At 40.6% G+C, this 25199-nt stretch overlaps 2 protein-coding genes across 3 annotated transcripts in view; both read right to left on the bottom strand.

Moving 5' to 3' along the window:
• prkar2aa (protein kinase, cAMP-dependent, regulatory, type II, alpha A) overlaps positions 1-15335 on the bottom strand; it is a 43287-nt gene extending 27952 nt beyond the window's left edge. The window contains exons 1-2 of the mRNA XM_041946210.1: positions 14671-15335; positions 13471-13754 (exon numbers count right to left, since the gene is read on the bottom strand). Of these exons, the coding sequence (XP_041802144.1) occupies positions 13471-13717 (247 nt within the window). The 5' untranslated portion in view covers positions 13718-13754; positions 14671-15335. The remainder of the gene's footprint in view (positions 1-13470; positions 13755-14670) is intronic.
• Positions 15336-19536: 4201 nt separating this feature from the next.
• mgll (monoglyceride lipase) overlaps positions 19537-25199 on the bottom strand; it is a 37340-nt gene continuing 31677 nt past the window's right edge. For both annotated transcript variants that reach the window (XM_041945448.1, XM_041945449.1), the window contains exon 8: positions 19537-25159. In XM_041945448.1, coding sequence (XP_041801382.1) covers positions 25028-25159 — 132 coding nt within the window. In that variant the 3' untranslated portion in view covers positions 19537-25027. The remainder of the gene's footprint in view (positions 25160-25199) is intronic.

Here is a 25199-nt window from a genome sequence, read left to right as displayed (position 1 = left end):
AATTAGACTGTGCTTCCTGCCTCAAGTGAATTAACATCCCCAAGCAGATCCACATTTAGAGCTAGCTAGCTAGCTAGTTTATCTTGCTTGCCATGACCTACGACTATGGGAGAGACCAACCTAAATAACTGTAGATTGTTGTGTTGCTTTCCCCAGACTTCTTTTCTCAAAGGAGAACAGTGAGCAGTTGGAAGTGACAAATTTGTGAAGGGAACTAGCAGGCACAAGCCATCAATGATTAGATCTTCATGCTTACAACAACACTGGTTTACAGTGTAATGTGAACTTCTGCCACTGCTGAGGCTATAGATAACGACAAAACTCAAATTCTAAATACAAAGCTGATCGGTTTAAGCAGTACTATACGAGTCTAGTACATGTAGCATGCACTCTTGATGGCGTTTCAATCTTTACTCACATTCTGTTCACAAGGTCCACCATGTGATCAGTCCTGTTATCAGCCTGTATGATTATAAACCTGCAGAACCTGAGGGATGTTACCTGTAACCCTGGAATGTGACATTGCAGAATGTGGTTGAAAGGAATCCTTTTTCTGACTTTATCTGGCACGGAGTTTAAGAAACTTGATGCCACAGGGTTTCTGCAAGATTTTCATGATCAGACCGAAGAAAAAAATTCTCTTTACCCCCAGTTAGCTTGTTTCCTTAGCCTAAAACATACTGCCTCTTTTGCCACAAGGAGAAACCACAAAAGATAGACCTGTAATTATTTTTGGGTCCTGACACGCAGTTTAAGAGATGAGACCTTGGAGGCACTAAATGGAGCAGTATTATCCCAGTACCATGGGATGTGGCAAATCCTGTGTGTGTCAAAGGCAAGAAACACATTACAATAATTCAGGCACCAACATCTGGGCCTAAAGTGTCAAGTCTCTGCATGACAAGTACAGGAACATGTTTTCATATCCCTAGGATGATGCTTAATTTTTTCGTTTTGGCTCCCTCGGGTTAAAAAGTTGACAAAAGCGCGGGCTAGAAACTGAATGGCATTAACACCCAAGTACAGCACGATATCAGCCAGAAGTCCTGTGTGGTGATAGAACATTAAACTGCAGAATAACATTAGTGGCCAGCCTGCGGGTAGGAGAGCGCAACATGCTCTCATCAAACCACTGGGGTGTAACGTAAACAAGGCCAATCTGGTCTCCCATTACGTGACCATTTATAGTCACATAAGGACTCCAAACCTCCAAATTCTCAAGCCAGTGTTTAGAGTTAAGCCATTAAATGCAATACCATTTGGCTCGGAGCTCTCATACTACTGGCTGTGCCACAGAACTAAGAACGTACACTTGTATGCTTACTTACAGCAGCCATAAAAATACAAAACAGTAACAACTGATCAGGTACGCAAGGCTGGTGAACAGGACAAACTTTGTGTATGTCATGCTAATTAGGTCTTAAGTAACACAGGTTAGTACAGGAAGAAATGCAGTTTATATAATATACAACTATAAGTATATAACCTAAACAGCAGGATGAAAAAAAGTTTTGTGTTCTTCCTCTCTTGCCATTTTCATCCCCCTCCCTCTCAATGGCAACTTTATCCCTCACTGATAGACATTAAACAGTGCAGCTGCCCTTTAATACGAAAAATAATAAGAGGGCTACACAAACGCACACTATCAGAACTGCAATACAAAGACAGCGATATGAAAGTCTGTCATATCAATGCCATGCAAATACACTGACAAAGATGCTTGTTAGAGAGAGCGGAAGGCTGTGAACTACTAGTGACCTCCCGACTTTCTTTATCTAAATGATTATTAAGCGAGGCCACTGCCCATCATTGTCACTTCCAGCAGAGGAGGCTCAATGTAAGTGGTTTCTATGGTGACCATGGCTGTGTCACTTTAGGGCATTATGTTAAACCCACAATCTAACACAGTATTAAACTGCACCCCAAGTTAATCTTTTTTATTAAAGGTAGTTTATTTAACCTCCTCACTGGCTGGTAAATAGTGAAAACAGCTGGCAGGTGTTGGGATGCATCAGTGACTGTTACTAGAAAAAAAGACTTTTCTCTGCTATGTCTAGTGCATTATACAACATAACCGAGAAGAAGTGGAACCTCTCATTGCCTCCAGGAGGTTATGTTTCCAATCATGTTTTTCTGTGTGTATTAGCAAGATATCTCAAAAACACAAACAAAAACAAATTTAAATAACATTTGACGGAAAAATAGGCCATACTGGTGGGCAAACACTTTTCAGATCAGTTTACAGATTTAGGTTTAATAAGATATTCTAAACTGTGTCTACTAGGTGTAGTTAGGGATGCATGATAACTGTTTTTTAAAACCGATACCAATAGCCGATAACTTTCAGCTCCTAAAGGCCGATACTGATTCTGATTCTTTGTGGCTGGCTTGCTAACCTTAGCATCTTTAGCAGCCCAGGCGTCCTCATACACTTTCTAAACTCCGTCGAAGCGATGGTTTTGTTTCAGGTGGCTTTCGCAAGCACGCTGTGCTGCATGCTGCATTCAAGGTGTAACGTAAATTCCCCGTCCCCTTGTTTGCTAGTCGTTCTTTTGGCCTTTTTAAGTTCATGTTTCTATTTTTTACATGTGAAAAAATACTGTTAATATCAATTCAAGTCAGCAACTACTAAAACTATGACCAGGTTAATGAGTTGTTTTCTGGCATCCATTCTTGATTTTTCCCAGTGAGAAAGAGTTTTTCTGATTATGCCGACGTCACTTTAATGCAGCATTCACTGCAGGCCATTCGGTCCTCATAGTGGGAGCGAGGCACTGCCGTGCTGACAAAAATATCTATGTTATTGAGGCTATTCGTCATGATATCGGACTTATAGGGATGATGTCATAATTTCCTGTTATAGTTATTGTGCACCCCTAGGTGTAGTTATGCAAAAGCAACAAAACAACCACATCAACAGTGCAGAATTAATTTTCAAATATTCAGTTGACATCATTGTCAGAATAATGTCTGAGGTAGGGTGTGATACAACCACCAGCGACACGCTGATCTTTGTCTGTTCAGCTGTCTGCTCTAACAGCCAGTTTGGCAGGAAACCAACCATCATCCCTTTTCTAAAACCCATACTAGCTGGAGACTAAAACTCTTGTTCACACAACATGGTCACAAGTGAATACCAAAGTACACTTATCGTCCTGGTCTAGGTTACTCTGAACAAGTGAGGTCAAAAAGTACAACAAATGAATCATATGAATCTCCATATAGTATGAGACACACATGTCCATATATTTCACACATACTAAACAGAAACCACACTAAATCCAGTATTTTGTACCATCTTTTAATGCAATCTACATTTCAAAATGCCCCCCTAAACCCCCAAGACAGGCACGTGCAGAGAGGTAGATGGAACTGAAAAAATTAAAAAATTGAGTCTATCATGACATACCATATCAGAACCAGGTCATTGTCACCTTAATCTCTCCATCCTGACCCAGGCTCCTTAAAGCTGCGATTTGGTCTGCTTCATAAGGCTGGGTTTCTAGCTAGCTCTAAAGTCCTAAACTGGAACTGATCAATCACAATTCTCTTCACAGAAATCCAATGCACTATCATGTTTTGCTCCGCAGACACTTGGGGGACATGGATAACCCCAGTTGGCTGTCTCTAACCTGTCTGTCTGCATGACTCTCTTTCGCTCAAAACAAGTGGGTATCCAGGCTGGTTAAAAAGGATTCCAAAAATCAACAGCCAATTTTCACAGTTGACAAGACAAACATTTTTTCAGAATACCTCTTAATCTAAATCCTGTGTGCCAAAGTGGATGAAAGGGGAGACAAACCAAGCAGACAAAGTCAAAAATTAACTGCAATTGGCTGGTATTTAATGTTGGCTCTAACCCACTATTTTCTCTCTCATTCAGTCTCTTCTCATTCATGTTTTCCCTCTTTCTCCACACTTGTCCCCTTGTTAATTCGCTCTTTCTTAGCGTGCCAAAGACAGTTCTACTAAACCGCCCTTATAACCCCTTCTCTCTCTCTCTAAGCCATCTTGTCTAATGAGATTGGGCCTGTACATTGAGACCAGCACATGCTGAGACAGGGGGGATTGAGAGGAGATGAGAGAGTGAGTTCAGAGAAATAGGATGAGAGAGTGATGGCTAACATATAACAACAGACTGACAGATTAAAAATAAGGACGTGGTGGTCAATGCTTCAGAATGGTAGAGATCTAAACATGTCTGAAGGCTGAATTTGGAAAGAAGGCAACCAGAAATGTGCCAGACTGTGACAAAGAAAAGGAGAGAGACAAAATCATGACATGTGCTTTGTCATACTGTCACCCTGACCATGGCTAAGACTCATGCAACCAAACCCACAGTGGAGGACAAACTGCACGTGTTACTGTGACCTGTTTTCACAAGCTTTTCTTGTGCAAGTATAGGAGAGAAAATGATAAAAATGCTAGGTAACCCCCTAGTCCCAAAGCCTATTCATTCTTATCCTAAATTTGCTAGGTTGGGAAACACTGACAAATATGAACTGTGGGTGGTAGGTTTATCTACCTTTAGAGCCACCATGTTCAGTACCCAACCATTGTTTCAATTGTGGCCTGATAAAGCAGGATACAGAGTTGATAAATGTTTGAATCCAATCACTGACTATATTTGAATTGCCTGCAATGACCCAACTACTGATCTTATTCTAAACAGACACGGTTTTCTTACAGAATTATTCCTTTCACGTTCATGATCACGAGCATAGCCTGATGAACGAGGCCGCCATCTCCACATTACAATATCTTAGTTTCCCTCCAGTATTCATCTTCAAATCCTGTGCTGCCTGCTATAATTTTTCTACTCTATACCACCACACAAATTATGCAAAAACACTGCTTCAAGCTCCTTTTTTAAAAAACAAACTTACATGAGTAGATTTAACTCAGAGATGGGGCTCAAAGATGGTTGCCCTGAAGATACACTCGGAAAATGGCCACACAGGAAGCATGTTTGTAGAGAATTAGAATAGAGGCAAAGAGCAGTTGTAAATGATAAACACAATGGAAAATATACAGACTGGTGTTTTGTCACAAAGGAACATCTTTGGCATGTATTATAAAACAGTTAGGCTGCCGGATATGTGACAAAATGCTGTGAAACCTCAAAACACAGATGATTTCCTGACTTGGTCTAAAGCAGCATCCTATTATGGTTAATACTGGAATATTGCTGTAGCTGGTGGATATGAAAACACAACTGAAGTAACTTGTATCACAAACAATTCAATTTGTAATACCAGATAATGTAAACAAAAAACATCTGTTTGCTTCTCAAGAATAACTTACAATCCTAAACTCTCTCATGAAGTCCATGTTACAGTCCTGAGTTGAATGTGGAGCCAGCACTGATCGCTCAAGGACTGATTCCCACATTCTCTGTAACTTGACCACTCTGAGTCCAACTCATCTTCCTCTGGCATATTCTGTTTGGCTTTCTTCACATTCACTTTCTCTTCATCTCTACATCTTCTCCCCAACTTTGTTCCTATCCAATGGCCTTCTCTTCTCACCTCCTCTGTACTCCAACTTCTCTCCCAAGAGAAGCGTCAATATATGGGCATTACTTCCAGTATTAGTGCTGTAACAGTATATTTCAGCCCAAGATTAGTTTTACATCTGATATCTGGCCTATTGGGGAATTTGCATTTATATCATCTTATCTCCTATAAATATTTCACTTACAGGACTAGTGTGTAATATCTATCAATATCTATTGGCAGAATATGACACAAGTATAATATTCAGAAGAATATTTTCACTAGTGTATAATTGCCTGAAAATAAGAATTTGTTACCCTAAAATAAGCTCTTAATATCTACTGAGGGAGTGGGCCCTCTTCCATTGAGTTATGTTTCTATAGTAGCCCAGAATGGACATACCAACCACTGGCCCTAGAGAGCGCCTTTTGCGGGTTTCAAGGCCACCATAGGTCCTCCTAAAAGCTTGGAAAGGCAGGGGTGAGGTGAGGGGTATTCAGGTGGTTGTAATCTGCAACCTCATCACTAGATGCCACTAAATTTGACACAATGGTCTTTATATGCACAAGTAAAATTTTAAGCTTATCTTTAAAAATTATTGCATCCTCTCTCTTTTAAAAGAACATCGTCCACTGTAAACCTTCCTGCACGCTCGCATCTCCCTCACCCCTCGCCCATTAATGTCCCTGTTCCTTCCCTCCCTCCCCTCCTCGCTGTACGGGAGATCGGGGTCAGTTTGGGTACATGGCCATTGAGTGTTTCTCTTTAAACATCACCCACTTGTACAAGGCTGTAATGCAAAATGCTTTGCTGCCTCTTGCTTTAACACACAAACATAATAGATGCAGACCTCCATCAGAATAGTAGTAGTAGTATATGCAATATTGAAAGCAGGGTTCTCCTCAAATGTTTTGCACTTATTCTCCTCACATTTATCTTATTTTTTTATCTAAATTTTCACCCCTGTGCATGACCAGTAATTCTTTATTTGTATTTATTATTGATGAAAGAGAAATGTAGCTTTTATCCCGTGTCCCTTTAGTTGCTGAATAGCAATTTAGTCTGAGGTGAAAGGTGCTTGTTATGGATTGGAAACAAAGTGAAAAAGGAAGCGCAATACACCATCTCAATTCTATTGATGACTTTGAATAGGAGGTTAAGAAGTTTACATAAATGTTTTGGGTTATGTTTACATTTAAACCTCCATCTGGTTAAATAGGTGGCATATTAGTGAAGGCTTTGAAAGGACTGGCAAGGCAGTGGTCAGACAACATCATGAGTTAGAGAGACAGTGTGTGCTGAAGAAGAGAGGGGGGCCTCTGAACTCTAAACAGGGGCAGCGGATGAGGATGTACAGCCACTGGCTAAAGGCCTGCCAACCCCCTCCATTTCCTCATTTTTCTGCAGTGCCACTAAAGATGGCTAAAGAGGACAGAGAATGAGGAAGTTCCAAAGTTTAAATGATGCCTATCAGGAAATGCAAGCAAACCAGGTTGTACCACAGCCTGCTATGTCACTGTCTCATCTGTCTTTTCTCCCTTTTTATGATGGGGTTTGTCCTTTTTGTTATTTTTTTCCCAATTTACATTTGTTCTTTCACTGACTCAGATTTTTGTTTGTCCTTCCTTTCAGTTTTGTCTCTCTGTACTCTTGCTAAGACAAGCTTGCAGCTATGGCACTCTAATAGAATAAATACAAGTAAGTTCTGTTTACGTCCTTTATTGTCAACCACAAAAATATCCTAGTGGATGTGTAGACACGTCACCTTACATGAAGATCAGATAAAGGTAGTTACAGATTGACAGACTTTCAGTGCCTCATTTGCAGAGAATTTTAAAGTGTGTTTTTTAGACTTGAACTGTGGTCTAATTTATAAATACATTACATTTCTTCAACTGCTACATTACACTGTCCAAGTTGTTTAAGACTTCCTGTATCTAAGCTGCAAAATAAACAGTCTGTCTCTAGCCATCACAGTCAACATTTTCTAACGTTTTCTAACTAAAGCAATGCTCCTTATTTTAATAAATTAACACAGACTCAGAAAGGGATACAAAGACAAATGATCCAGTCATGTACAAAAATGATGAAAGAAAGATGCAGCTGTACAAAAAGAATCTGACAGAAAAATATAGAAAAAGATAAAGATGGAGGGGGAAACAGGTACACAGAGAGGCAAAGAAATGAGGCTACAGACAGATTCAAAGAGAGAAACGAAAGGAAAAAGCGGGATGACAACAGGCAGGTAGGCAGGAAAGTAAACACACCAGCAGACTGTTTTTTTAAGTAGTAATGCAAAAACAGACGGTTAGAGAGGATAACTAACAGGTAGAGAAAAACAGACAAACATGTACGTATTTAAAAAAATAAGAAAAATTTTACGAAAAATAAATGCACACACAGAGCAACAGAGAGCAAGTCCAATAAACAGACAAACACACAAGATGGTCAACTGGGCAAAGAGCCAAATTGAGTGTTGATAAAAATAAATACTGGCAGAGAGAAAGAAAGACAGGATCTGAAAGGATAAGTGTGGGAGACAGACAGGTACCGTATTAAAAAACAGTCAGAAAGCCAGACTGAGTAGCATGAGCTGTCTGAGGGCTTTTCCACTTAGCGCTGTCAGTCAACCAGTCCAGCAGGTCTCTGTAGGGATGCTAGGCTGCATTAGATTTGCTAGCAGGCTAAAAGCACACTGGACACACAGTGCAGCCTGCTAATCAGGTCACCTGTTGCACTGCACGGAGACCTGTCACACACGTATGCATGCATATACACACCTATACAGACATACTAATGTACACATTCAGTGACAGGTACCTGTGTACGCATGCACTCCAGCTTCCTTTTAATCGCTCATACAACCGCGACCGTACTTGTGTACACATGCATGCATGAAGATGCACATATACACACTGTAGGATAATTAATAATAATAATAATAATAATAAATTAAAGAAAAATGTAATAATACATTAAAGAAAAATGTAGGTTTCTCTTCCCTTTCAACGTATGCTGTGACGGTCATGAGTTACTGTATTTGCCTGTGCTAAACAAACAGCCTAAACACTGCTACACTGGAAACGTAAAGGGGAAGATAGGAGGCGTAACGGAAGGGGGTGAAGGGCGGGAGAGAGGGGGAGTCAGGGTGATGGAAACAAATGGAGAGAGAACATCAATGAGGAGGTGACTACAGAGCAATGGTGGAGAGGTCAGAGAGACAGAATTTGACCTTGACATTGTGTGTGATCATGCCATGAGCCACAGTGACCTCTGGCTTAACAACAACCAAACATACAAGAACATTTATCTGCTTCACATACAATCACATTGTGGTCTGCATACATGGACATGTTCACACTTGGGTTGCACCAGTAGGAGATTTTCAGAGTACTACTCTTCTATGTGTGTTTATGTGGCCACTATTCCCTTAGTGGTGCAAAAGTGCTGCTGTGAAGAAAAGGGAACACTTTACTGGCTTCTGCTGATGTTAGGCATCTTCCCAAAAACTTTGCTTTCAAAATCCTAGTGCTTATAAATAAATCAACACAACACACCTTGATAGGATTTGAAAAAAAAAATTGGCTGATGCTTTTCAGGAAGAAAAAAAAATTCCAAACAGATTACTGCAGGTAATCCTCGCAAGTTTCTTGATAAATAAATTCATCTGAAATTTCCCATTTATCTGGGGTAAAAGCCACACTGTCAAGGATGAATAAAAGTATGTTCAAAGTCTGTTATGTGTCCAGGTGACACAACATCTAGCTACAAAGCTTTGAATGTTCTGTTGAAAGTTAGCACAAGCTAATTTTTTTGTAAAACACTCTCTGTCCTCCCTAAATCGCTTTCATACAGCCTCTGCTTTATCTGTGCTGTCTTTCCTACAAAAAACACATTTAAATCACTTCTGTTATCATCTGTAGGATAACAATAGAAGTCCTTCCATCTTTTAATAAATAAGTTTAATAAAAAGCCCCACTCATTTCAGTCACGGAGGCATCCATTCATCCCCTTCTGTTTCTCTCTGTGAGCATGCACTGCCAGACCGACACTAGACGGGCCAGCATGAAGGGAAAAAAAGCATGCACATAGCAGGACACATATTAGTATTGCATTTTTTTTTTGCAGCCTGTACTTTCCTTCATCTACTGCTGCCCTTTGTAAATCAAGTGATGGCTGAGTAAAATGGACAGACCTCATGTTTCAGGTTGATTCACTGGTAAGGCTATTTAAAGAAGACGGCAGGTGATCCTGATATTTAGAGCACTCAGTTTTAGTCAAACTATACTTATTCTCCATGCTTTAGTCTTGAAGTCAAATGTTGACAACTACAGCAGCTCGGCCTTTAACGTTTATTTCAAACGGCCAAAATACCATTTCTTAGCTGAAGCTCAGCCTCAACACAGAAAGGGTTGCTTAAAAATCTTTGGCCCAACATCACTAGATATGATGGAGGTATAACAGTTTGTATTCAAAACAATATCTCCTTTTGTTAAGCAGCTTAGGTCTGTGTAGTGATGCTGCTGTGGATTTAGCCAGTAAGAGTTAGGAAAACAAGCATGTAAAATAGAACGTCATGTTTTAGGAGCATACAGTACTATCCATGAGAATACATTACCGGCTATCTAACTCATTTACATTTTAGGTGTTTGGCCGGAACACTCATGCACTGCGATTTCCTGCAGCGCAAATGAAAGGTTAAGAGCACACTGGTGAATCATCATAACTGTAAGTAGCCTGATAAAAGACAATAACAAGAGTGTCAAGAATTTTTACATACAACAGATACATCAGATTCAGATCAGGTTCATAAACCTGGCATTTCACCTTGAAGCTCTGTAGCTATTTTACACAAATTCAGTCTTAATCATGGGTCCAATAAAACAATTTCTCCCATACAGAGACTGTGTCTCTCAGCTCAATACAATAATTCACAATGGTGATATTTCTTAATCAGGGGGTCAAAAACCTAAAATGAGTAAATGGCCTACTTATTATGTTTTAATGTTGTGTGAACTAAATGTGAGAAAATTACTTTCACTGAACACTGAATTGTTCTTCAAACCTCTAAGAGTGTATCAAATTCTCAGAGAATGTGCTCAATCTTGGCACTAGAATTCTGACACATTATCTTATATTTCAAACTAAATGTTCTTTTGAAAGTACCTATGGACATTTGTTTTCCTTTAATGTCTAGTGTACACTAGACAACTGAGAGCAGAACTGTGAAAATATCCAACAAAAGACCTCAAACCCAGGGAAGTTGTGATTACATGCTCAGCATCTTAAAACCCTAGGTCACCAGAACATACCATAAAACTGTATTACTGATATGCTTCACTTTAAGCTCCATACAGATATACAGCCTTTGCACTGTAGCATTAACAGTCCAAGTACTGTAAAGTCTTATTCTTTACAGAATGGGTATGTATCACCTGCGGAAATAACTAAGAATATCTATCCCTGTAATGCAATCTCGAGTATAAAAGATTATTTTGGTGTTTTCTTCACAAGACCAACTGTTATGGAGCATGTGCTGTTGAACTAGTCGCACTATAATGCTCTTTGTACCTATAGGCTACAACAGTGGTCAGGCAAGAGCACATGATGTCTTTCATTAAACAGGCCTTTGTTGTTCCCTCAGAAATGAATGTTTCCTGAGGGCAGTGTACACAAGCTTGGCTGGATAATCTACTGTCATGGATGTCATGTGTGTGACCCACAGCGTCTAGGCAAACACTTCTCCCTGGAGCACAGCAGTTTCAGGTTCCTGTCCTTTATTGCCACCTTGGATGAGGTGTGGAAATTGCTCAACAACTGATCACTTACTAATCAGAATGTACGAGGAAGAACTGTTTCATGTCGTCATCAGGCTGGAATTTGAACAGGCATGAAATCAAGTCATAACACATCTGTTTTCCTTCACAAATGTGCACATACAGTTACACTCACAGACACAAGATGTGCATGCACATACACACCCCTCCCTCAGCTCAGGTCACAGCTGTTTGACAGCAACCAAACCCCACTTGTGTGAGCATAGAAACCGAAACTGTAATCCCTCTTTTACCCTGAGCCAGCTTGTACCAATCTACAAGGCTGGCCAATATTGCATTCAGCAGAGATGAACATATGCATATGGTGCATGACAAATATGGTTAACTTGTGAATGAAACAGAGTGAAACTAGAACAAAATGTTTAAACACAAAATGATATCTAAGTTGCAGGAAACAAGTCTAATCCAATATTGGCAAGCCTGTTAACTATTTTTCCCAGCAGACCTAGATATAACACTCCACCAATGCTTCAGTATGTTCTAATGACACTGACAAGAGAGAAACTGTGCGAACAATAATGATACTAGATTGTGTTAATATGGCATTTCCACACCCCAAAGAATATTGTGACATTCTGCAATTATCTTAGAAAATGTTACTTCAGGAAAGTTTAGCAAATGAACCTGCAATAAATTCACAGATCGTCACAGTGGATCATCACGATGGGTAAACTCATTGAGAAAACACAGAACCCTCATTCACAAAGGTAACAGCCCCTGGCTCCACAGCACATGGATATGATCTAGGCCATGCTGCTCTAAGGAGCACAGCAGAGAGCTGAGCTATGGAGCAGCTTACATCTTCTGCCAGTCTGTCAAACAAATGGGAGTGATGCAAACAAGGCATGGTATCACTCTTGCTGAACCATGACAGTTAGAGCTACAAAACAAAGGTTATACAGTTCATGAACCCTTGAATTTAATTAGGTATTAGGGCTGAATAATTAATCAAAATATCATCAAAATTGCAATATGGCCAAGTTCAATATCCAAACGTCAGGAGCTGCAGCATTTTTGATAAAAGTAAAATGTGTCACAACATACCACTATAAAAGAAGCATTTCGGTGCTACAGAGATGCCCTGGCCCACAAATCATACTCTCCAGACACAAGGAGAAATGCTTGTTGGGTGCAAAGCCCAGCAGAAATCACTTCATTATTATTGTTTTTTTTTCAGTGGAAATGAAATGTAAAAATTACCATTCCCACCACAATCGCAATATTCGTCAAAATCGCAATATGACTTTTTCTGCATATTGTTCAGCTCTCACTCACACACACACACACACACACACACACACACACACACATATATATACGGTTGCAAAGATATACATATTCTATCATGAAAAGACATTTTGTTTCATTCCAGCCCTACCTTGATTGTCAAGTGTAAGTCTGGTCTTATTTCAGATTTCTAGTAGCATTGAACGGCTGTTTGCCAATAGTCATTGTAACATCTGGTTGGGCTGCAAAGTTTTGTTAACAATTTAAAAAGAAATTCTGTTTTCTCAATCCCTCATAACTACAGCTCACAGTGTGCCTACAGGTTGTTTCTTGTTGTTTTACAATACTAGAATGTAATACAAGACCTTTCAAATTTCACTAAAGTGAAAAAAGTGGAAAGCAAGAAGGTCTGTTCAGTTCACGCATCATTTTCACTTTTTACAGTTTCTGAAAAAATTTGACTGGAATGTTATATTTAACAAAATGAGGCCCTTTAAGGCCTTGAAACCTGAACTTGTTCAAATTAAAACAGATAATGCACTATTTTTGATCCTGACAACCAGACAGATAATGAGAATGGAGAAGACCTAGATTTGATGAGTGGCAGATGAAGGCTTCCTAGTTGAACTGTTTGCTCAATGGGATTTTCTGGCTGCAAATACATATACAAATTTAGCAGGCCTTACACACTTTAGAGAAATCTGTCTCTAAGGAAGTGATGAGATAGATTCTGATCATCAAATATGGAGCCACATACATCATTGACAAGGCTCCAAGCCTCACCTTTGCTTTGTCTCTTTCACTCTCAAACCCCGTCACACAAACTCACAAGACACTCTCGTTCATTTTGTCCCATTTCACACATGTTCAACACATCAGCTGACAATCAAAACAACAAAACATCAACTCACGCTCAAAGTCAGAATCATCATCTTCATCATCCTCTCCGTTAGACTCTGTTTGCATTGGCTCCCCATCAAACATCACTCCTTTCCCCATCTTGCCACCGGCACTGGCCCCATCCTGACTTCTAGTGTCCCGCAAACGGGTGAAGTACTGTACTGCAAAATCCACCAGGTCCGACGGCCTTTGTCGCAGCACTTCCACAGTGTAGCCTTGCAGCAGTTCTGTCAACCCCACGGGTATCTCAATACTCATGGCTGTGCGTGGCTCAGTGGCGGCGTTTGCTATCTATCTGCAGAAGGAGAGAAAAGGAGTCAGAATTTGTTTCGGTACAGAGTCATACTTCTGTTTGAGTACTGTGCTGTGATGTGGTTAAGGTTTGCATAATTGCTGATTTGAACAGCTGACTTTGACTTTTACTATGCCAGTACACAGTGTGCAGCCTGAGAATGTTAAGTGGCTGATGACAGCTCAGAATGGCAACTGAAATGTACTGAGACAGCCAGGGTAACTGAAGAAAAAACCATCAAGTTTGACAGCTGAACAGATACTGCACTGCCATTTAGAAGCAAGGCAGTGTAAGGCCGTACATGAAGTGTTGCTGTGACATTGTCACTGAGCGGCCACTTTATCTAGGGTTGAGCCAGGGAACACACAGTTCCCGCAGCTGCACAAAACAGATATGCAGCCAACATTTGCTGTGGGGAGAAACAGATAACCAGTGATATTCACTAGGTTCAAGTAATATTACGTTACTGAGTGGCATCGTGTGAAACTGGACTGTTAACTTGGGTGGGTGGCCGGCTGGAACTAGCTAGCAGAGCAGCTAATTAGCTAATACTCATGACAACTGGGTTACTTCACTGTTTGATCCACAAACAGACGAGTTGACCACTTAACTGAAGTTATCTAGCTCAACTATCAGGGAATGGGTGCAGCAAACGCAGTCGAGCTGCGATTCAAGTGCAGCCACACTTTCAACCCATCAGGCATTAGCTATCTTGCTAGCTAGTGTGCCACCTTCAAGGAAGCCTTTACCGTTAGCTTACGCTATAGTATGGCGCACTGGCTGTAGGAGCTACCGTTAAGCCACAGATAATGCTAAGTGGCTGTATGGATAAACGATGCCATGCAAGCACAGCAAGTTATACAAGACCGGTAAGCCGTTTGGTAAGCTAACTTGACGTTACCAACTGTGTGTCACTTACTTGAGATTCTGTCTCCCCGGCTAAACTAGCCAGTCCCCTCCTTCTCGTTGTCTTCCTTGTTCTCTCTTATTTCGCCTCTTCTTTTTAGCCAGTCTCTTTGCCAGTGTAGCGACCGGCGTATCCCTCCACAGAACACACTTGTCCAACGTTAAAGCCAACAATTTTATGTTGGCGTCAAGTAGCTAACGTTTAGGACGCTATTTTATCTTGCCAGCCAGCTATAGAGCGATGCTGGCTAACTTGAGAGGAAAGAGCACTCGACTTCACCGCTGCAGCTTCTTACGACGTCCACGCACTTGGTGAGGGTGGGACTTGCTGTGGCAGAGGGGAGAGGAGGCTAGCTGACAGGCTAACTGGCGGACTTGCTAACTACTTGTTAGCAACTGCCTGTTTTCTTTCGGCAACTGCCTAGCGACTCCTCCAGACACAAGTAGCAGTTAAGTCAGCTGCTGCAGTCAAGGTGACAAATCCTAAGCTCAGCGTTTACAGCGTTGCGCCACACCGCCGTTAATAAAACCCGGAGTACCAACGATACCCACTTTTCAACGTTATTTCAGCAGTATGAGGGCTAATTACGACGGGAGAAGCCTGCAAACATAAACCGAAAAAACGTTTTCTCCCTCCCGGCGAGGTACTCCGGTTTTACACGCACGAATGGACCGCTGGTTCCAGCAAGCGTGAGGAGGCGTGGTTACTAAGTGAGCCGAAAGCGTTTGACATTGATTGACAGAAAGCTCGACTAATCAAGATAGAAGTTCATAGTACACTAGCCAATTGGATATATCAATGTAAGTGGAGGCGCGATCAGAGGCAGAACCATATTTGTACACCCAGAATAGGACCACACCCACAGAAGTGGCCTTGGTAGAGATGTCTAGAAATCTTAGATCGTAAGAAACATACAACAGCTCAAACAAATTCCAGCTAACATGCATGGATCTGTAAACACTGCAAGGTTCGCTTCAACACAAATGTGCTTTTGCTGTTTTTATATGTTGACTAAATTACAGACTCACAACACATTTGATCAGACACCTTGGTAAAGCTCATGAGGCAACAGAATGCCTTACTTGAGAAGCCTAAAACCTCTTTGGTGTTACAAAAAACCTCAGATTTTTTTCAGTGCCAGTCCCCTTCTCGCCCTCATCACTCACTCACTGCCTTGCCTAACCTGCCATCCAGCCATGATCCTTTCTGTCCTTCCTTGCAGGCTTTCAAGGCTCTTCACAGGTCTGTTCAGCTAAGACAGCAGACTGCTCTCCAAAACTTTCTTCATGTAACCATCCAAATCACACTTCATCTAAGCAAATTCCTCAGTCTGTTTTTCTTCCTATTTTTGTACACACAGCTTTACTGATTCTTGTTTCCCCTTCCCTCTTCCTGCATTTGTTTACTTTGTTTGAATTCAGGTCCACAGTCAGTTTTCCCGTGCAGAAATGAGCCAGTCAAAGTGGAACAAGGTCATTGAGGTTTGACATACAGGTATCTTTTCCGAGAGGTTTGCTAAGCCCCACCACACAGTCTATGTACCATCTCCTCTCGTCCATTTCCATTCCTCAGCTGTCACAGAGGTAAAGCCGTTGCCATGGCCACTGCGAGCCCGGATTCAATTCCTCCAACCACATTCTGATTGGCTTAGGTCTTTGTTTCTAATAAACACAGAGGAAAAACAGACCCCCAGGCTCCCTCTGCTGGGAGGATAAACTTCAGAGCTAACATGTTCTTAAAAAAGGAAAAGATTTATTGTTTTGAGATTTACAACCAATTCCTTTTTTTTTTTTTCAAAAACGAATCAAACAAAACAAAACAAACCACATCATGAACTTGACATTTCTCAGATTCACAGACTAGATGGTGGAGGTTGATTACACTGCTGGAAATAAATTAGCTTGTGAACCTTACTGTTCTCCCTCATCATGAATAATCACTGCTGTATGTGACTTGGCCCACAAGAAGACTCATGTATACCCCATGGGAGCGCATTTTTCTGCAGAGGGATTTCCCACTGGACCAATGAGAACATGAACAAGTGGCAGCAGAACCTTTACTGAAAGTGACAGATAAATATTCACATTTACAGTCAAGACTCTGGTCTTCGCTTTCTTAGAAGTGGCACCCTTTGGGAGTTGCTGCTAATGTGGTTCCAGCAAACTCCAAAAATGTCTCAAGGAGAGCTGCTAGCCTACATTTTCAGAGAGAGGTGGCGGGGCCGGGGACGGAGATGGAAAATAGGGCACAGAAAAAAGAAAGCAACAGAGACAGAGATAGCATGAAAAATACAGTGAGTGCTGTATGTGACTGTGTGTACTATACTGTGTGAGTTTTGTATCTGTCACCTCTGAACATCTCTATCTCGGACAGGCATATTTCTCCTCAGTTGTTATCAGGTGTTGACATAAGGATGGACAAGGGGGAGGAGGATGAGAGAAGAAAGCTTAACTAAGAGGAAACAGAGTGATGATGAGTACTGTACCATACGCTTGCAGTGATGTGGGTCACCTGGCTTGTAAAGCATGCTGCATTTCATTATTACTCTGCATCATCTGTGTAGTCATTCTTTAATGTATGGAGCCAAGTAAAAGCTGTAATGGCTGAAGAAATAATCTTAAATGACACCATTGCCTAATTCCTCCAGATTACATTGAGAGTTTTAAAAAAAATAATGGGTTAGGTAAAAGACTACAGTAAGAAGAAAAAAGAAATGTCTGCATTTTAAGTCAGCCAAATCCTTGCTTCATTCATGTCTTGCATGGATGTGTGACTCAAACACTACATTCATAATACTTAGGCAGTCTTCAATGAATTTTGTGATACAACACCACCACCTACTGGCTGATGTGTGCTTTCCATCATCCCAACAACCAACCGCTGGGACGATAGGAGCCATCTGGATAGAGGTTTGTCTGCGTGTCCTTCTCCAGTATCACGCATGAAACATGACAGAAACCAGGTCGACCAAGTCCACAAGCATACAGATCTGTGTCACACCCGACTTCACTCCGCTCTTTGTATTACTTCATGTTGGGAGGTGAACCACTGAGTCTCCCAAAAAGTATGTCGGTAACAACACGATGAATGACGAATACTTCAGATTATTTGCTTGGAATTCTGGTGAAAACAACAATGTGAAGCCAGATGTTGCAAAGAACGTGTTTTCATGTGTGTTTACAAGCTGTGAAAGCATTCCCGTCAGGCTTTGCAGTCAAACAGTCATAGTTTATTCTGTTAGAGATTATGGACATTATGAACACTCTAGTAACAAGTAGTTTGACCTTCAGTGATTCAGAATTAATTCCATTCTTACATTTTATACACATCTTATATACACTGTTTTTATCAGACTTTCATTAAATTGCCCAATGCCGATTCTCGACTCATTGTGACATGACTACAGTGCATCAGGGAAAACTGTAGGATGCTGGCAATGTTCAATATATTAAATTTGAGTTCAAATGAGTTTTTAAAGTCTTGTGTCTTGTCACTTGATGGTTGAGTATCAGTACTGGGCTATTCAACTGAAGTGTCATACAGTATATAGTGATCTGTTAAAACAAACAACAAATTACTTTAAAAGGAAGACTCAAGAGCAGGATGCTTCAACATAGCATTATGTGGTCCATGATGTGCTGCCTGTACACACTCCGACTGACTTGATACTTTATGTCAATGCATTATCATTGATATTGTTTCCCCATGATACAATGAAAAAATATTTATACTGTACTACATCCAGCTGGGACCAGCAGTGCTTCTCCTGACAGCAATTCACACTCCATCTTCTTCTTTCTACATCACACACACTTTTAACATTTTCTCAGACTGTTAAGATGTAGGTCTTTAGCAGTAACTATGCCCAGAAGTGCTAACTTGTTCAAGAATATTGTTCATGATGTTAAATGGATAGTTTTTGCTTGGATGAGATCTAAATCCTAGTTTTACTTCATTCGTTTTAACTTCATCCAGCGTTTTGAATTTTCATTTTTACATCAGCCTCTCAGTATCTCAGCATATGCAAATAACAACAAGGATGCATAAAGAAATCATTCAGTACAGAACAATTTCAGAAAGACATCTGGTTCTTGTCATACTGCAAATCCATGTAGTCACGTGATGGACTGAACTTCCTGTTTTCTGCTGGAAACAGATGGGGAAAAAATGGGATATGTTCCAAATACTATAGTCATTCTGCCATTATACCAACTCAAGCAGAGCAAAAGCCTCATCTTTAAGGTAAAGTATTATGTTTCTTGATACTGTGTGTTTCTTTGGGCAGACTAAAACAAAGCAGGTGAGTAAAGGAGCCCGGAGGTATTCATGAGCTGTATCTCAGCCTAAACTGAAAGATTTAAAAACTGTTTTTGACCCAAGTCTGCTTGGACCCCCGACTGGACAGAAATTTAAACAGACAGACATAAATAGAAAGAGACAGACAGGGGGGAGACAAGCAGGCAAACACAATTACTGAACCAGAAACAGACCAGATCTGCAGCTCTGCACAGTTCATCTATATGAACAGACACACACTCACACACATGCACAAACACAGTCAGAAACACATTTGTCATAGTAATAAGGCACAAACAACACTAGACCACAATCCAAAAATAAAGGTACAATATATATTCCCATATATATTCCCATAAAAATTTCTAAAATTGTGTGGAATTCTTAGTCAAATGAATCTAAGGCTTACTTTTCCAGAAACATGCTGCTGTTGGGAGAAAATCTGATACCTGAAATTTAGGCCTAAAACATATTTTGACCAAAATGTCTCTTATCTGAGATGTAACAGAATGTTTTATGTCTGGATAGAGCTACATTAAATCTCGCACTCATATCCATTTCATTTTAATTTTTGTTTTTAATAAGAGATATGAGAGAGAGAGAGAGAGAGAGAGAGAGAGAGAGAGAGAGAGAGAGAGAGAGAGAGAGAGATGTGGAAGGAAGTTCCTGAAGAGCAAATTTGGGGAAAGAAGCCCAAGAGTTTTCCAAATTTGCAGCAAAAACCCTGGTTGTTAAGATCCAGTTACCAACATTTTAAGATCAGATGGTTTAAACATTCATAGTTCTGTGACAAACTGCAACAAGACTTGAGTTTTTTTTCAACACAACACCAACTTAAACAGACAGTAGTAAAATACTCTCTGTGCAAAACCACAGCATACATCTGTCAAACATTTTTGGGATTGCTAACTGTACATACATACAACCTTGAACCAGTTTCCATCTCAAAAAGTATTATGGAGCATCATGTAGCTGAGCATCAGTAAAAATTACATAATATGACTGGTTTATGGTACAAAAAGTGCCTTGTCATGATGTGTAATCAATATATAGAGGCCTATATGAAATATCAATTCCTATAAATACTCTAAACAAGATAAATAAAAGATACATCACTGTCTTGATTTATGTATTTCCACAAAGTGTTGTTAGCAGTGCTATGCTATTAAACAGTGTATTACAATTAAGTTCAGTAATCAAGCAGTCTGGCCATTAGAAAAAAAAATCCAATCAACATTGTTGATAAAGTCAGCAAGACTTTAACTGTTTTCTTCCAAAATGCAACAGTGAAATATTTGAACTTGGGTATGACTTAAGATCTCAGTGGAGGAGACTATCACACTTCACAACAAACTGAATCTTTTGTATGTTACAGACACGATGATGAGCTTCAGGTACAATTGAACACTTTCTATTAACATACACATATTCACCATGAACTAGTTGCTTATTAGCCTGCATATTAGTAGCATATTGGCTCTTTATCAGTCAATATAAAGGGCTTAGAGATGCCTTATTCTGCATGACCGTATTCTACAACTACTAGGCCATAAACTAAGAATTAACATTAATGCTTATTGATAGCCAGTGAGGAAGTTAAGTGGCAATATGCATGCTAATAAGCACCTAGTTAATAATGAAAATGTGTACCCTAATATAGAGCGTTAACTCATTTTTTCATGCATTCACAGCATTTTGGAGAAGACCTCTTCTGTTCTTGCTGTACACTCGAGACTTTATTCATGCAAACCTTGCACTGAATCTTTCCAGTGTACTTTAATCTCATAAAATTACAGAAAGACCCATTAGTCCCCCAATCATATATAACAGCTTTTTTCTTAGGAACAGTCATAAAGTCGAGTTTAAAAAAACAACAATGGCCCCATTGACAAACCGACAGGCCAAATGAATTTTGCTTTGTTAGAAAAGCCACAGGCCAACTCGATTTAGCAGTTCCTGCCTCGTTCTGTCAGAAATAAAAAATATAATAACAGTCAAGTGGGTTATTACATATTAACAGAGTAATGCATCCACACATGGCTATCTCTCAGTATGGCAACCCTGCATACAATTCATGCTTATTTAAATATACATGCCAGGCATGGACAGGCGAGGCTGACAGTACAAGGCTTTATAAGATGTGAGGATTGTGTCAGGGATTACACACCTTTAAAACAGGTGAGTAGGAATAAAATATAGTGGAAAAGTGCAGGATTCCTCCTTAATATTACTCATTCGTCCAGTACTTTTCAATCAAGATAAGAGACAGCTGGGGGCAAGAAATCATTCTTTGTTAAAATAGAAATAGAGTGTTTTTACTACAAACAGCAGACCAGTCTGATTTGAATTCGGTGAGTGTGTGCAGCTCTTATTATTCACTGTGAACTGATGATGGTAATTGTTCGCTCTTATCTCAATGCTCACACAAAAGGGAATCCTCAGAGCAGCAAAATGAACAAGCAGCTCTGAAAGAGCAGCAATGTCTGCTTTACATCCTGCACCATTAACAAATACACAATTTTCACTGGCTGATTTCAGTGGAGGGGGGGCATGCTGCCATGGTTACTGACAGCTTCTCTCCTGTCTTTTTCTATCTCTTCTCCTCTCACTCCATCTCCACCTCTCTCCACCCCCATAGCTAGCAATAGCGGTAATATGCACTCATGTAGTCTGACAGGTAGAGCTTTTGAAATTTACTGTTACATAGCAGGGGTGCTATTGGGAGTCTGAATACAACTGGGACTGTGCAGCCTTTGTGTGTGCTGTGCCTGCTGCAGCCCAATCAGGACTACATTGTGTTTGAAGTGCTCGTGATAAAAACCCCTGCAGTTCTGGTTGAGGTTAAGGGTCCTACTCTTGCTGGAAATGATGAACACATTACATCTCCATCTATGTCTGAACCAATGGCAATGCAACCTGATATTTTTTGGCAAAATGTCTTCTGATGCCTGAGAATTTTCTATTTATTTCTCTCTTGTTTTCCTTTTAACACCTTTGAAATGTGTTTCTATGTTTTTAACATCTTATGGTTTATTTCTTTTTAGGGAAAAGCACTTTGAATTGTGCTTTATGAAGGAATTTGTGATATAAAGTTGCCTTGTTCTACTTTCAACCCAGCAGGCTCACTCAGCACCAAGATCAGGGAATGGCTTGCAGAGATGATAAAAATTGATAATAGCAAAACACTTGCTGGAGCTGAAAAGTGTCAGCAGGCAGGCATTTTTAGGTCAAAGTCTTGCACACAGACTCAGAAATGTCAGCTTTTGTACATCCCTGAAGTCATTTAGTGGCTAAGATACAGCATTAAGCTGAGCAGAGTCAGTTGCAGGTTAAGTAATTTGTCCCCTGTTTAATAAGTGGCAGCTCAGGGGCCAAAATAACAGTAAAAATGTAATGTAACATGTTCTGATGAGTTACCACTAGGGGCAGCGTGGGTGGCTGACAGTACAAGATGTTTGAATCTGCAATAGAACAAGGGGCTCTGTGATGGACAGAACAAAGAGCGCTGGTCACCACAGCAACTAAAAAAAATGGTTAAACAGGGTGACACGGGGCAGATAGGGAGAGGGAGAGAGGGTAAGAGTGAGGAAATAGAAAGTTAGAAAGCACAAAAGAAAGACAGAGCAGGCATGAAGCCTGAAATTCATCTCATTCTATCAGTCTTGTTGTGATCACCCTGGTTACAACACATGTAAAACGTAATAAAAACAATTCTACCGTGCTGCTGGCCTGCTGCCGTGGTTACACATGAGTAATGGTCACCGTGGATACTGCTCCATGCTTCCCTTTCTCTCTCTGCATGAGTCTCTTTGAACTCTGGGCGATAATGAATAAAAACCCTAGAAAGCCAGGGTGACACAGTGGAGTCTCCTCCCAAGAGCTGGACCTGAATGATGCCGGGAGCCCACAGATGGACACCTGCTGTATGCCTGATTTGCCACAAACATCGAAATGTTCGACCCCTTTCCAGGTTTGATGTTGGGGTGGATGAACACACGCAACCTGAAAACTCTTGACTCATGCTGCTGAAACTTTCTGCTGCTTGATGTGCAGGTGGAAAAAGCTTAGCGTGTGCAGCAGTATCTGCTAATTACAGACTGCCTGACAATATAAAAAGGTGAGCTCAGTGTGTTTCTCTCTAGTTTATAATTAACAGCTACCAAAAATATAGGCTACTGTGACATTATTGCTATATGGCTTCACTGAAAACCTATTAGAAGCCAGGTTTGACTCCAAGTGTTGAACACAGCTGCTGGCACTCTCAGAATGTACTTTGGAAACATCGAAAAACAGATGATGCACTATTCCTGTTTGCTAGTTAACAGGTATAAAATGTGATTTTTAGAAACTTCCCCCAAAATTTGAGTTTGAGAAATACTAAGTTCAGTCTGTAAAGTAGCCATCATGTGTAAGTCTTTCCCTCCATCCAGTATATCTACTATCTAAACTGGATGATTTTAACATGAAAACACTTAGGTGCAGTCCACAATGGCGTTTTTGAAGCCAATTCATTTGCAGTAATGGCACTTTCTGTAATGTTATTCATTCTATGCGATAGGACATCCTGTTTTCTAAAAAAATGTTCTGAGATAGGGTTTGGACTCCTGCAGTGGCCACCCATGCTAAGAAACTATGCAGCCATATTACTTCAGGATGTGTTTGGATGAAAAGAGTTTTCTCTTTTGTCCACAGTAACAGAGCGATGTGTTCTCTCTCGTTCTCCAGCTGGGCCCCTGTCTGCAGGCTGAGCTTAATGGAGTTATGCCTCCAGAGAAAGACCCTAACAGTGAAGTCAACTGTGACGCTAAAGGTCAAAGGTCACACAGAGGAGAGACCTTATGACTTTTGCCCCCTTCGTCTAATTCCCACCTGCAGAGAGACAGAGCAGCTTCACCTGGTTAATTTGCCTCCTCTTCATTTCCCTACATTCTTAAATACGCTCACTGAAAATCATAGTACTTAATATGAAAATATTGTGTCCAGGGGTCCCCTCATTTGCATATAAAAAATAAAAATTAAAATATCGCAGATATTTTGCCAGGATCTATTACACAATTGCAAAACAACTTGCCAAATGAATATAATTATTAGAGTTGGATTTGAAATAGACCTCAAGCTGAATTTAGAAGGATTTCGTATCAGTGGTAAGTAAAAAAGGGACATTCAGAAGTCACGAGAAGAGACGATTCATTATAAACGTATACACAGAGTCAAATGTGCGTACAGTATAGGTTTCTACTAGAATTGCCCTTATCAAATGTGGTATTTCAGATAATTTGTAAAACGATGCAATCAACGAGAAGGCAGAGGAGGCAGAAAAGATTTTGAAGAGAGTTTGTGGATGCTTTCTGAGAAGATAACGGTTCTTCCTGAGCCACCAAACCTGAACTACGAATGGAAACTGCTTGCAAGTAAACGCCAACAAACCTGTTTCACTGAATGTGAGCTTTGAATCCATCCATATCTACTGACACTGTGAAGCAGTGTGAGGGTCTAGCATTTCACCTTTCACCCTGCACTGATCCTACAGCAGCTCCACAGGTGCTGTCCTCCAGCTGATCCTGACCTCTGACCTGTCTGTGAGTGGTGGATGAGCCGAAAGGAAATGCCCCCGTGCAGATTTGTCATTACTACTTAAATGATCTGGTCTGTGTGTATAAACAAGCAGATGGAAACTTCATTATTGCACTCTGAACCCCTGCATACTATAGCTTAAAATTTACTTTACTTTAGGTGCATTTTAGTGCAGCCTGCCTGAAATATACATCCCTGATAAGTTTTGCAGAAAGCCTAACCAGTTACAACAAGAAGTGGCTTCTGACCCCCCACCATCCAATTTAAACCAATGCAACTTAGGCTGATTGATAGGTACATAGGAGAGGAAGGAGGATGAAGTCAGTAAAGTTTTTACATGGAAAAAATAATGTCAGTCTATATGCCCAAATATATTTCTCATACCAGAGAGTGTAGTAGTATTGTTATGCCTGACTGACTTATGGAAAGTGAGCGGGCCTCTTGGGTCAAGGCTGGCTGTTGCCTTGGACCACTGACGGGGGTTGACCGAGTCACATATCTAGGAGCCTTGCGGTTGTGGCGATGTCGTGGCAGGGAGGCGCTCTGTGATCCAGCTGGTCACCTCTTTCAGCACGGACTCTGCCACCTCTGGGAGGTCGTGGTGAAGGGCGTGGTAGCCTCCCTCGTACACCTGAATAGGAGCAATGAGAGGGTCGTTTGAGATCAGTATC

The sequence above is a fragment of the Chelmon rostratus genome, chromosome 10 (genome assembly GCF_017976325.1).
Source record: "Chelmon rostratus isolate fCheRos1 chromosome 10, fCheRos1.pri, whole genome shotgun sequence".
NCBI lineage: Eukaryota > Metazoa > Chordata > Actinopteri > Chaetodontiformes > Chaetodontidae > Chelmon > Chelmon rostratus.
This window is presented reverse-complemented; position numbering and strand designations above follow the sequence as displayed.